The sequence below is a fragment of the Cordyceps militaris genome (assembly GCF_000225605.1).
Source record: "Cordyceps militaris CM01 unplaced genomic scaffold CCM_S00002, whole genome shotgun sequence".
NCBI lineage: Eukaryota > Fungi > Ascomycota > Sordariomycetes > Hypocreales > Cordycipitaceae > Cordyceps > Cordyceps militaris.
Window position 1 is genome coordinate 2,254,365 of NW_006271970.1, and position 14,077 is coordinate 2,268,441.

General features: G+C 55.1%; 2 protein-coding genes across 2 annotated transcripts; one reads left to right on the forward strand and one right to left on the reverse strand.

Moving 5' to 3' along the window:
• Positions 1-3,722: 3,722 nt before the first annotated feature.
• On the forward strand, positions 3,723-7,913 carry CCM_02630 (RNA binding protein Jsn1, putative; the record flags this gene model as incomplete). Its single annotated transcript, XM_006667782.1, has 4 exons — positions 3,723-3,964; positions 4,133-7,314; positions 7,359-7,492; positions 7,842-7,913. 4 exons carry the CDS (start codon positions 3,723-3,725, stop codon positions 7,911-7,913), a joined length of 3,630 nt encoding a protein of 1,209 aa, XP_006667845.1.
• A 1,041-nt stretch (positions 7,914-8,954) lies between these two features.
• Positions 8,955-14,077, reverse strand: CCM_02631 (Zinc finger domain-containing protein, PHD-finger; the record flags this gene model as incomplete). The annotated part of the gene is made up of 7 exons (XM_006667783.1): positions 8,955-9,612; positions 9,648-10,094; positions 10,202-10,530; positions 10,738-10,996; positions 11,232-12,783; positions 12,895-13,624; positions 13,946-14,077. The coding sequence occupies 7 exons, from the start codon at positions 14,075-14,077 to the stop codon at positions 8,955-8,957; spliced, it is 4,107 nt and encodes a 1,368-aa protein (XP_006667846.1).

Sequence of the window (14,077 nt, forward strand, 5' to 3'; positions counted from 1 at the left end):
GGGTCAAGGGCGAGTACATGACGAAAACGGACATCAGAGGAGCGCAACAACCAACATCTAATGCAACAAGTATGGCGTTTACAGGATCGGGGACCATGGGAACATTGATTTATTTTCGAGTTGTGTCATTTCGGCCACAATGTAACGTCAGGGCTGAGCGCGTGGAAAAGTGAAGACGGCATCTTGACATTGTTTTTTTCTGGTGCAGGTGGCACTCGTAGGATGAAATGGACTACTTTTTATATTACTATGCTACGATATCCCCTTTGATTTGTCGATTGGGCAAGAAGAGGTTGGGTGGATGGAGCGTGGTGGCTCTAATTCATGTTTTCTTCTATTTTCTTTATTTTTCTTTTACCTTCATATTTAGGCTCTATAGTTGAGCGTTGCCGCTTTGTTTAACCCCATTTCTTGTTTTTTTTTCCTTGGCTCGCTTTATATAGCCTGAATCGTGCTGCATTATTTCAGGTATCGATCCAGACAAGGCATTACTTATGACGAATCCTTGATGTATATCCAAGTATAACGAACGATTCATCAACATTAGTGGCCTCCGCAATGGCGCCAGAGTGCAGAGTCCTCCGTCCGGTACTATGGAAGGCTGGTCCAGCAAGCCACAATGCCTTTTCATGGTCCAATTGGCTTCCCCTGTGGTTGGGAGAGGGGGGGGCGTTTCATATTGTCTTGGAAAGGGCGCAAATAAGAAGGGAGAGGGCAGGGGCGTCGATGTGTTTCAGAGTTGAGGGCTCATGACATGCATAGTGATTATGGCAGGGGTACAGACTATGAGATATGTGAAATGCGAAATAAGAAACTCAGAGGGACGTTCCTGTATTGAGGCGACGTGAGTTTGGATAGGAGAAGAGGCCGATTGGTATGTGATGGCGCGTGCTGAAACGTGGGTGGTGGGAACAGAGCTACACCTAGTAGGGGTGAATGCAGGTACTGGACGGGAAGGAGTGATGGGCGGATAATAATGCCCGAGAAATTACAGGATGGAGGTGTAGTTAGAGATGCAGAGTTTGGATGAAGATGTGGTCGTGGATGGCAGACCGGGTGGTAGTTTGAGTATAGTTGGTACACGGTACGGCACGCTGCATTCGAGTAGCCAGTCGATCTACAGATTGGTTTTGAGTTGTCGAGGTAAGTTACCAAGTATATGAATAAGAATTGCTAGTTAATTGCATCCCGCATTCTTGCAATTTATTCATGGAGCTGAGCAAATAGCCAGCGTCGTATGGGGAGGCGGTTGGACGGACAGTGGCTGTGGTTTTCGATGTCGCGCGGGGAAGATGCATGATGTAGATCAGATTAGAGGGAAATTTATGAGGAAAAGGGTCATTGGCCAGGGAGCGAGCCGGCGATGGGTGTGAGTGACGACTGTCAAAAGTCTGTGTCTTCTTGGATGGGGGCAGTGCTTTTGGTATAAAGAGTCGGTTCTTTGTTAGAGGGTGTGACGGAGCGATGGGGAAACAGGACCAAAGGCAATAGTTGGCTTTCTGAGGTACGCAACGACAGAGGCTGGCCTGTTTTTAGTTTTTCAGATTTTCAGCCCATGTACATTACTCCGTATTATATGAGTTCGAGGAAGCACCAGGGGCGCACAATTGTGCGACGGCCGAAGAGGGGTGGTGGTACTGACGAGTGTTGACCAAGTTTACTTTTCTTTTTTTGGCATTTTCACGGAAGAGCACTGCTTGGGAATGTCATCACACGACAAAGCTCGCAGTGCCGTGTAGGTAGTCGTTTAACTTAATTAGTCTGTCTAGCTGTAGTTAGAGGTGGTTGGATGTTTGATCCAAACCCCACACCAAGCCAAAAGACCTCGTGGCCCCCAGCTGATGAGTGGGTGAGGTGGGTGAGGGTCGAATTCCACGACCACAATATGCCAGTACTAGAACTATCTTACTCTGTAATAATTCGTACATGAAGCTTGGATTGTCTTCTTAGTTAGTCAACCTGTCGAGAAAATGCATGAGCCCGAGTCAAGGAGGGCTCGGCTCAAGGACAAGGGGTTTGTGGTGGCTCGTCTTGAGTAAAGTCGCCCCCCCCCCCCCGGGCCGGTTATGCGGGATGCTAGGGAAGCGGAAGGGACCATGTACTAGCTGGGTACCTACCTTAGTACCGGGTATGTACCTATGTAGGTAGGTACATAGGTAGGTAGGTAGGTAGAGCCCTTAAATAACAATGCAGACAACACAGTTGTTCATGTTGTTCCTGCTGTTCATTCTCCCCACAGGCTGCAGTGGAGGGAGGGGAGGGGGCCTGGCCGCATGTACCTGGGCAGAAAGCCCGCCTGCACGAAATGCGGCGCCACGACATCATGCCCCTGCGACAGGTACATTTCTCTGCCTGACGGTCTGGTGCTGTCAGTAATTTGTAGACGTTCCTTATTTTGCCTTGTGCTGCTAACTAGTGGTGTGTAAGTAGCATCCATTCCGCTGCAGCAGAAACAATTCCGTGGGTGTAATACTTAATACTTGTAACTACCTTGGGTAGGTACTAGGTACCTACCTTAGTACCTAGTTACAGTCCGTCCCATCTTGTGGCCTGCAGGTCCCCTGAAATAGGCCCGTGGTGGTGTGTCCGTTTGTGTGTGTGTGTGTGCGCTGGCAGCCAGCGACAAGCCTCGGGTCAAAATGCCTCGTCATGCTGTCCCAAGCCATTTTTGTTGTCTTGCCCAACTTTTTGCTTGATTGCTAACCAACTATTTTTGTTTTTTTGTTTATTTTTTGCTTGAATTTTTGCTGTCATGCACAGCGAGGTACGAGGCATGGCCCGCTGCGGGCTGCGCGCGTGGGAGAGTTTGGGGCCAGTGTGGGCTTTGCACCAGAAGCCAGGTGGTGGTTTTTAATAGTACTAGTTACCTCCAGGTAGAACATCTGGCTTCTAGTTAGGTACCCTGATATTGTTATAAATCGCTACTACCAGTAGCTCCTGGCCCGGCCCTGCTTGGCTCAGCCTAGTAAGACGACAAACTGTACCACACACAGTACTGTTGCTGTAATTTGTACTTTATACGGAGTACCTACTAACAGGTAATTGCTAAGGTAGGCTGAAGCTGCAGCCAGTGAGCAGCCACTCCTTGTCCTCTCCTCTTCGTGCTTGTTCCCCATCACCACCAACCTCGCTCGTAAACCTCGTCCTCATCCTTCCTCCTTCTTCCCCTTCTCCTCTGTTCCGCCCCCCCAAAATCACAGCTCCCGCCATCGTGGCGTCAAAAGTCCTTCTTCTCGCAGCATCACTTTTCTTGTAATTTACTTTTGCTGCTGCCGCCCTTTTATGACCAACACTTTTATACTTTTTTATTTTTTTTTATCTTCTTCTAAAGATCACCTACCTATTCCTCCCCCTCCCCCCTAACAGCTCCCCTCCACAAACCGCACACCCCCTGGTGCGCCCCCCGGTGTCTCGCTTCCTTTTCAACGCACCACGATACAATTTACGACGGTGGCAGAAAGCAAAGAACCACCTACCTACGCCTTGGTCGTCATCGAAAAAGCTCATCTGTTGCTTCGGGTCTGGCTATCGGAAATTGGAAGCTTCCCCCACCTGTCGTCTTCTCTACCATTACGCAGCCGACGCGAGTAGTAATTTCATCTCGACAATCCCTTTTTTTTTTCCTTCTACGTCTCTTTGCAGCGCCTACGCTCGACCGCGACGACGTCTCGCCAATCTCCGTCTTCCGAATGAGGATCGATTGATCAAGTAGTAATTCAATAATGTCGGCTCCCAGACCAGACCACCTGGGCCTGGGCTACTCGTCTCATCCTGGAGCCACCCAGGGCCGCTCTGGCTCGCCCTCCTCCAACAGCAACTCCCCCATCGACTCCTCCTCATCAGCCCGCCATTTTGGCCTCTCCCCCGGCTTGAACTCTAACACCATCATGGCCGCCAACTCGCGCTCCGGCGCCGGCTCCCCCTCCCACGAATTGGGCGCCGCCAGCAGACTCTTTTCCAAACGGTATGATCTCGACCCTCGTCCTAGTTCCTCGCTTCTCTGTCGTCTGCGTGCCCTAAGACTAGACTCCCCAAACGCGTCATGTCCATTTCGTGGCGACCAATTCCACCTTTCGCTTCCTCTATGCCCTCATCACCTAATCACCCGCTAACTAACCCACCCTTACTTCAGGGCTCGCGAAATTCAGGCACAAGAAGGCATTTCGAGCATGCCACCACTTTATCCTTGGGGCGGTCCTCCAACCAGCGGCAACTCGACACCCCTACGAGAAAATATCCCCGAATCCCCCACCGACGGTTTCCCAGACTTTGGTCAACTGCCTACCCCTGACAGCATGCCTCAGACTCGACGTGGTCGCGCCGGCACTCTACCCTCTAGACTCAACGCGCCAGGTGCCCTCGGCGCTCCTGGCCTCCTCGGTGTTCCCAGCCTGCTCTCTGCCAAGTCTGCTCGTGTCACCCCGTCCCAGAGCCCGTTTAACAAGTCGCCTTCCCCAAGCCTTGATCACCCCGAAAATGGCACCGGCGCCTCTACCCTGCTCTCCCGCCTCCGAGCCGGGTCGCTTCCTCAGCGTGGCAACTTCTCCGCCGCTCCCGGCACCGCCCCCTCTCCCTTTGGGCCCTCCATCTTCAGCAGCTGGAATCCCGCCAGTGGAGGCCGCGAGCGTGCTTCTACCCTCGCCAGTATTGCCAGCGTCGGTTCCAACGGCCCCAGCTCTCCCTCGCAGTCGCACTTCTCTCGTGACGACGGAGATTCATCCGACACCCATATGCGGACACTGGACTATCTGGGTCTCGCCGAGACTCCTCAACCCCAAATCGCTACCCCCTACTACGATTATAACGCCAAGCAGAATAATCGCTTTCGCTCCTACTCCATGAACAACAAGGAGCAGTATGACCGCCCTCAAGAGGAATACGAGGTCGACGGTGTTCGTATCGACAGCCGCTACGTCGCCGTCCTCCAGGATCAGATTGCCGCTACTAATCTCGCGATCCGTAAACACAACCGGGTTGTTCAAGCGTACGCCAGCCAAAGTTCCACTCGACCTCGAGCCCAGACAGCCAGTGTCCTCGAGATTACGCCCAATAAGAAAGTTTTGCAGATGAACGGTGGCGTCCCCGCCCCCATCAACTCCAATTCCGCCGAACGACGCCTCCAAGAGGACAGCCCCTACGATGACCTTCCCCATGCTGTTGCAGGCCTGAATCTCGGCCGATCCAATAGTCGCAATGCCGGAATGCTTAGCCCTGAGGAGCAGGGTCTTGACGGTCCCACCAGTGCTCTCTGGCTTGGGGGTGTACCTACATCCACCACCATCTCGACCCTCAACGAAATGTTCAAGTCCCACGGTCCCATCCTTTCTGCCCGTGTTCTCACCCACAAGAACTGCGGCTTTGTCAACTTTGAGCGCGTCGAAAGCGCCATCTCTGCCAAGGCTAGCATGAATGGGAAGGAAATCTTCCCCGGCTCCGGCCCTATTCGCATCAACTTCGCCAAGCCTCCCTCCGCCTCCAACACTCCCGGACACGACGGCGCTTTCCCCTCGCCCAGCCCCGATCCTTTTACCAGGGGCGAGGCTGCGCAAACTGGCGCCATTGGTGACGCACCCGTTTCTTCTGCCACTCCCACGGTCCCTCCTCTGCCTGATATGACGAATGACATGCTCGAAATCATTGCTCAATTTGGTGCCTCGGATGCAGATACTACTCAAATCTCCGCCAGCATCCAGGCAGCCATTCAGTTTACCGCCTTTGCCGATGAAATTCCTCCTGTTCGCGAGCCCACTCACACCCGCGTCCACGATGCGCCAAAACTGCGCGACATTCGCAAGCGTGTGGACAACCAGCTCCTATCCCAGGCCGAAATTGAAAACATTGCCGTCGACATGCTTCCTGAGATTGCCGAGCTGTCGTCCGACTATCTGGGTAACACTGTCGTTCAGAAGCTCTTTGACAACTGCTCGGACGAGCTGCGCGATGCCATGCTTACTGAGATTGCGCCTCACATGGCTGAAATTGGCGTTCACAAGAATGGTACCTGGGCTGCTCAAAAGATTATCGACGTCTGCAAGACTCCGGTTCAGATGAACACTATTGTCGATTACATTCGCCCGTATACCGTACAGCTCTTCCTCGACCAGTACGGCAACTATGTCCTGCAGGGCTGTCTCAAATATGGTGCTCCGTTCAACAACTTCATCTTTGAGACCATGCTTAGCCGCATGTGGGAGATTTCTCAGGGTCGCTATGGTGCTCGAGCCATGCGCGCCTGTTTGGAGAGCCACCACTCAACCAAGGAGCAGCAGCGGATGCTCGCCGCTGCAATTGCCCTCCATAGTGTCCAGCTTGCCACCAATGCCAACGGTGCCCTTCTCCTCACTTGGTTCCTCGACACGTGCACATTCCCTCTGCGCCGCACAGTGCTGGCACCCCGTCTCGTGCCTCACCTCGTTCACCTGTGCACCCACAAGGTCGCATACCTGACCGTCCTTAAGGTGATCAACCAAAAGGCTGAGCCGGAAGCACGCGACACGATCCTACAGGCTCTCTTCTTCACTCCCAACGACCGCATTCTCGAGGCCATCCTCAACGATCAGTCTTGCGGGGCTACTCTCATTTTCAAGGTGCTAACGACGCCCTTCTTCGATGAGACGATCCGCTCGCAGGTGGTTGAGACGGTCAAGAATGTTCTGCTCAACATCGGTGCTCAGCCGAACCAAGGATACAAGAGGTTGATGGATGAAGTTGGTCTCTCGACCCGTACCAGCGGCACCCCGAGTCGCGAAACTTCTGCTCCTGCCGAACAGCGCCGACCAACTTCCAGACATGCCAACGGAGGCGGAAGCCAGCAGCAGCCGCAGCAGCAGCAGCAGCAGCAGAACGCTAACAAGCCATTCTATAATGGTAACGCTGTAGCCCAGAATCCTGGCTTCGACAATGGGTATAATGGCCAGAGGATCGATGGTGGAGATCCCAACATGGTACCTTTCCAACAGTACAATCAGAATATGATGTATAGCCCCTCCAACGGACACATGGCTCCGGGTATGGCTATGCCTCCTATGCAATACCAACAGCCTATGATGAACAGAGGTCCCCAGGGCAACTACAACTACCCCCCGATGCAGACTCCATACAGCGGTTTCGTTCCGGGCCAGCATGGCGCTGACCAGTTCCGCCAGCAAAACATGGTCCAACCCAACCCCATGCCTCTGCATGGCGGTCAGGGCCAGTATGGCCCTCCTGGCTTCAACATGGCCATGGGCGGCTACGGATATGGAGGCATGCCGGGTGCCCAGGGCATGGGCTATGTACAGCAAGACCAGTCAAACGGTAGACGCGGAAGAGTAAGTGAGCTCAATACAATTATGGGCTGCAGTACTAACAATCCACAGCGCTAGTAGACGCGCTTTGTCGAATACGACCCGTTGGGCGAAGGGTTATCAACCCTCGGCCTGCCTTTTGCCCCATGATGATCAACGCATGCCATAGCCGAGCGCAGCCGGCCATGATGGAGTTTTGGGAGTTTGTATATTGAATTCTTTTCCTCTTTTTTCAACCCGGCAACGACTAGTCGTCATGTCTTGGCAGCGCAAATACTGGATGTGCAAAGGGCGGGCTCTCGGCACAATCTACCAGCCACACGCAGGGTTGGAGCTCAAGCACAGCGAGGCTCTGCCCTACTTGTTCTGCCTCGACATTTGGTGCCTCTTTCTTCCTCTTCTCTACATTCGTCGATTATTTCCATCTATACGATTGAAACGCCCGCCACCTACACACACCTGCACATTCTTTGTACTTGCCGTGTTGAGATGCAGCAAAAAGTGCCCCCAAGAGTACGGGGGACCAAAATTCATTCCATCGCGCACTTCCAGCAGATAAAACGAGCGAAAGAAGGACGCGGCAGCATGTTTGATGAAAGTGCAGGCTACAGAAAAAAGGTTGTTTGATTTATCTTTTCATGATTCATTTACCAAGCCTGGTGCATCATGTCAGCCTGTTTGTGGCGCATACTTGCTTCACCTAGTGTTTTTCCAAGTATAACCCCGCTGGTAGACCTTGAGGTTTTCTTTTCAAGGAATCACTCTTTATTTCTCTTTTTTTTTTTCCGTTGCTTGATTGCTCTTCTTTCTACAACGTGTTCTTTGTACGGTTGCTTTCTTTTTTTTTCTTATATTGGTATTGTCTAAACACAAATGGGAAAAATAAAAACAAAGCAAAACTCCCTCGTGCATTTGCTGTCAGGGACACGCACTCTTTGTGTTTTTGTTTTCTGGGGAGGAATGAGAAGACAGACTTGATGGTTGGCTGGACAGGAACAAAGGGCAATATGTATGGAAAGGCAAGGGCAAAAAAAAGGTCGTTGTATAGTACAGTTTGTTGGCACCAACGGGGCGAATTCACGCAAAAAATCCATGAAGTTTTTGTCATTTCTCAGACACGACCCGGACCAAGTAGGTGCATGCAAGAGATCAAGACACGTCGTCGTTTTTACATTGCAATGCATGAGCAGACTGGCTAGTGAGTGAGATTCTGTGTTGTGGTATGCAAATAATGCGTACATGTATCAGGAATTCAAACAAGAAGAAACACCAGTGGTTGCAATTAAAGCCTTGTTGGTTCTCTCCTTGCTGTATAAAAGAAAAGCATACACATATTTAAACAAAAAAACGCCGCTGTTTTGCGTACAAGACGGATGATGGATGATTTCAGCGTCCCTTCTTGATTCTCCCATGACAAAAAGAAAATAACCGGGGATATGGAACAAGTCAAAAGAAGGAAGAAAAAAAACAAGAAAAAAAACAAATACGGTACGGTAAGAGACTTCTCCCTAAAGTTCAATCCCTTAATGAACCCGCTGCTAGCGCTCGGAAAAAAGAAGAGAAAGCAAAAACGATTCGAATGGCTCGGTAATACAAACAGAACAGGTTGAATAGGTCAAGTAGAAACAAGACGATCAGCCGGTCATTAAGGAGGGGAAAATGGCCCGGCTAGTTCATATCCATGGGGCCGTCATCGCCATTTTCATTAGTGAGCGGCGGCGTAGGCTCCGACAGCGTTGCCATGGCAGTCAATGCCGAGTCCTCCTCCGTTTTCGGCACAATCGGGCTGCTGAGGGCGGCAGCGGTGTAGTCGTCTGCGGGCGGCGGCGTCGAGGTGGCGGCCGTGGGATCTGGCGTGGGGATGCTCGACACATCATGCTGCTGTTGCTGCCTCTGTTGCTCCCGTTTGACGTCGCCGTCGCCGTCGAGGACCTGGCGAATGCGAGCGCTCATGGCGTCCATCTGGGCAAGCGTGGCACGGAGGCTGAGGCGGTCGCTGTCATTCAGATTGCCAAGGGCCATGTTGTCGGCGTTCCCTTCTGCCATGAGGCTGATCATGTTGTCGTCGACGTTCGCAAGTAGCGCCTGCGTCAGCTCGTAGATCTTGTCCGTCGGTTGCTGCCGCAGCCCGACGAGGTTTAGCGACGCCTGTAAGTCGTTGAGGTTGCGGGCCAGCGACGATCCCCGCAGCGGGCTGGGGCTGCGGCCGTCGTCGGCTGGCGGCTGCGGCGTGGGGGATGGGTAGGGCACACATCGCTGCTCTTGCTGGCGCGTGCCGTAGCCTGCGCCTGCTTTTTGGCGCCTGACATTCCCAATGTTAGCTTGTCTGGCCAACGGGGATCATAGTCGGGGGTTACTTACTGCTCGACAAAGTCGAGAATGATACCGTTTACAGGCACCTTGTAGGTGCGGCCGAAAGAGAGGGCGTCCGGCCAGCCGGCATCCTTGGGCGGCTCCGGCTCATCGGTCCAGTCAATCTCAATGTGGCCATTATTCTTGATGCCACGGGAAAAGATGGGTGTGATGGGCTGGGCGTTTTTGATCTTGCGGAACTTGTGGGCGGGCGCGAGGCGAGGCACGTCGGCTAGGATATGGTCCACGTGAGCCGGGCACCGCCATGATTTGAGGACCGGCGGCACGGCCAAGGGGGGGTCCAGGCAATCGAGATGCCAGTAGTACGAGCAGAGGCTGCAGGGAAGAATGGCCCTGGTATCATTGGACGACTTTTGGCATGCGTGGCACAGCACCGGCTGGTTCTCGTCTCGCTGCTTGAACAGATCGGGCGTCTCATCAAAGCCCGTTCTCCTCCTACAAGTAGTGGCATTAGTCATCGATCCACGTTGCCCCTACACATTATGTCACAGGGGTTGGGCGCGCGGGGGCGAGCACAAGAAAGAAAGAAAAAAAGTACGTACTTGACAGTTTTGCCCACAATCTCTTCATAGTCACCGCCGGGGCCGGCCTTGACACCCTCAAAGCGGTTCTGGATGTGCTTGGGCAGGCTAAAAGCACGGGGGATGCTCTTTTCCAGGGCGTTGAGGGCCGGCGCAAAGGCACCCTTGTGAATCGGGACGCGCGAGGGAAACCGGCGCATAATACACTCGCTGCAGTACCAGTCGTCGGGCAGATCCTCAGACTGGGTGAGGTTGACGCACTCAAAGTGGAACGACCTGGGGCAGCCGTCGCAGCAGAGCACGTCGCCGGCGTTGCCACACGCGGAGCAGAATTCATCGTTATCCGTCGCCTAGGTTGGGAAAAAGTCAGTCTGGGTTCCTTTTTTTGTGATTCTCTGTACGGCGACGCATTTGACAGCCGACGCCCATGTTGCTTGGGATGCGCCGAGGCGCCCCGGACATGCCGTCTCTCGGGCACCTGCGACCAATGTGACGCGTAGAAGCCGCTAGTAGCAACCGTGAGTGCCGTAATCCTAGCAAGATCCTGGCCAGCACACATCCGCCACAAAATCAGTGCGCGATATCTGAGCAATCACGCGTGTCCTCTCAAGCAGACGGGTTGGGCCGTCCTCCTTTGTTATCTGCTTGCCGTTCGCGCGCCGACAATCTGCGGTCTGCTCGTCTGGGCCCGAAAAAAAAAACACGGTGTGCATCATACGTACCGGGTCCTTAGGTGTGCCGGCTCTGAACAGAGACCGACTTTCGCTCGCCAGTCTTGGAAGTCCTCCCGCGGGCCCGCCGCTCTTTTTGACTGGACTGTATAGAACGATTAGCAATAGGGTTCATGAGACGAGTTTGATTAGTGACATGAGCGCATCACCGCGTAGGACCGGCATGCGGGGCAAGGGCGAAATTTTCGCCTCCTCGGTGGTTGAAGCAGCACGCCGTCCGACTGGCACATAGTTCAACAAGGCGATTCGGACTGTGGCGCAGTCATGGAGCGATGAAGTGAAAGCCGGGGCAGTCATGCATGTGCCTGTGGGAAACTTACGAAGACTTGACGCGCAACCCTTTGGGTCGCTTGGACTGGCGCGGGCCCGTCGGCGTGACGGCGCGCGATCCTCCTACCGTCGAGCTATCATCGCCGGTGAGTGACAAGGGAATCGGCGAGACCGTCTCATCAATATGATCGTTGGGGCGCTTCGTGGCCGAGCGCGTAGCCCTCGTCGTGGGCGGTGGGTTGTTGGCAACGGACCGGCGCGTGGTCCGCCTCGTCGTGCTGACGGGCGTTGTGGCGCGCTGCTCGCTTGAGCCGCGTACCGCGCTCTCGGTGGCCGTGTAGCCATTTGTGACGTTGTGAGCGTCGTGACGTCGTGCCCAGATAGCGGCGAGGTCCTCCGCCGCCGCCTCCCCACGCTTGACGTCGTTCTGCTGCATGGGTGCATCAGAACCCTCGGGAGCTGCTGCTGCTGCTGCTGCTGCTGCTGCTGCCGCCCTCGACTTGGCACTCTTGGCCTTGGGTGGCGGCTGAGATGGCGGATGCGACAGGGCGGCCAGTCTGCCGGGCATGCCAGCCTGCCGTGACTGGGACGAGTGGTTGTGGGTGGTAGGTGAGGCAGGAGGTGAGTGCAGCTCTGACGGGGCGGCGACGATGGTGTTGGAGGGCCGGAGAGTAAAGTCGGCAGGCGTCCTTGCTGGGGCGGTAATGACGGGTCGCGATGAGACTCGACCGGTCGAGGTGTTGTTGCTGATGGTGAGCTTGGTTTGGATGTGTCTGGGGTTGGTGAGCTTTTGGGTTCGGGGCTTGTTGCTGGTGCTGGTGCTGGTGCTGGCGCTGGTCGCGGTTCCAGTTTCCGTTCCAGAAGTGGCCCCCCTACTGCCAGAACCACCACCACCACCACCGCCATCGCCAGCACCTGCACCAATAGTGGCTGCGCCAACCTTGTTGCGCATTTCGGGCGACGGTAGTGTCACGGCCGACGAGAGCGATGAATCGCTCGATGTCGAGTTGCGCCGTCGGCGTTTGCGCGATGGTGTGTCTGTGTCTGCCCTGGTCGTGGCCGTGGTCGTGGCCGTGGCAGTCGCAGTAGTGGTCACATCCGCTGCCGCTACCTCGTTTTCCTCATCATGACTGTGCTGCCCTGCGCCGCTCAGGTTTCTGCTTTTGCTCGTGCCCGATGATGAGTGTGACGTTTTGGCCTTCTTGGCAGCTCGTCTGTCGCTCTCCCCCGCCGTCGTCTCACGCCCACCAGCCGATGCCGAGGCTGCCGGTGAATGCAGCTCCTCGGGCTCCTCGATTTCCTCCTCATCCTCGCTGTCGCCCACGAGCTCGCCGTACTGCGCATCCGTCGGCTTTTGCGCTTTTTGCGCTTCCAGCCCGCGATTTGTCGACGGCGGCGCAAAGTAGTAGCAGTCGCCGCTGTCTGTCCCTCCCTCGCGCTTCTGCTCCCCGATGTGCTTGGAGAACTCGTCAAGCGTGTCATCATCTGCCGTTTGCTGTAATACATCCGTCACCATCGAGTCAAACTCGGCGTCTTGCGACTTTTCATCGTACAAGGTCCTCAGGGCCCACGCCGTAGGATAGTGTTTCAAGCCTGCTCCGTCTGTCGCGTTAATAAATGCGGCTCATGAAAAAATAAGAGCGGCATGAAATTTCCCATTCACGTCTCGTGAGACATGCTCTCATTGGAGGGTGGGTGTCATGCTTTGCTTACCTGGCGAGAGCGCTGGGGCCGCCTGCTCCCCCTCCGCTTCCTGGTTCTCCTGAGTCTTGGACAGGGCCGCCGGTTGGGACCGTCGGGCAGGCTTCTTACGCTTTCCGCCTCCGGGATTATAATCGTCGTCGTCGTCATTTTTCTTGAGAGCACCCTTGGCAGGCAGCGACCGGCGCGACGAGGCGGCCGTCGGGCGGGCTTCCGGCGATGCCGCGCGTTTTCTGCCCGCAACCGCGTTGCCCAACGACGGCGGCGTGATGCCCTTTTCGCCGTTGCTTTCTGTGCCGCTACTGGCGCTATTTCTATCCTTGTTCGCGCCTCCCGTCCTGAGAATCACCCTGCGGACGCCGTGCGCGCTGCCGCCGCCGCTGCCGCCGTCGGCATTCTCCGGCTTCTTTGGCTTGGGCAGTACGCCGAGCGGCATCATGCCCTCGAGCACGCCGCCGCGCATCAAACCAGCCTCCTCGTAGCTGGGCTTGGCCTGGACCGAAGGCTCCATCCATCGCTCCATAAAGGCCCGCGACATGGCGTTGCCGGAGCTCCTCTTGACCTCGAGGGGCGAGCCGACGCCCTGCGCGGCGACGCCTTGCTGCGCGGGACTGGAAAAGCGCGAGCGCGTGGCCCTCGTGCTCGACGACATTTTTTCTGCGTCTCCCGGGCTCTCCGGCCAATCTCCCTCAGTGACTGGGTGGTCAACACTGGCGCGCCTGGACCCGGTCGCGACCGGCTCCTATCGGCCTGCGTGATGCGTCAGGCAATGGGAGCGACAGCGTGGCAAGCTTCTCTTCACTTGATACCAGCTAAGAGGTGAGGGATGCTACATGAGCAAAGTTAGCAAGAGAGCTCGAGCGTAGAAATGCAACCGAGGCATACCAGTGTGAGAGACTACAGCATGAGGGTGTCAAGGTCAGATCGCGCTTTGAAAGCTGTTTGACGCGGTTGAAGTTGGAAAGCTTGAAATGAAGGGAAAGGAAAGGTCAAGGTTGTCAAGTCGGAAGGGGTGCGACCAGGCCCGGTGGCTCGAGTTAAGAGACCTACTAATAATACTTACAGTGGTGCCCAGGCTGCCTGGGCCGCTAGACAGCCCCCAAGTCACACCAAACAGGCGCCTGTTGCTCCATGACGGAGGCTCTGACAGCGCAAAAAGATCCTCCTTTGTAGCGCCTCCAGCGGGCTGCTGCAT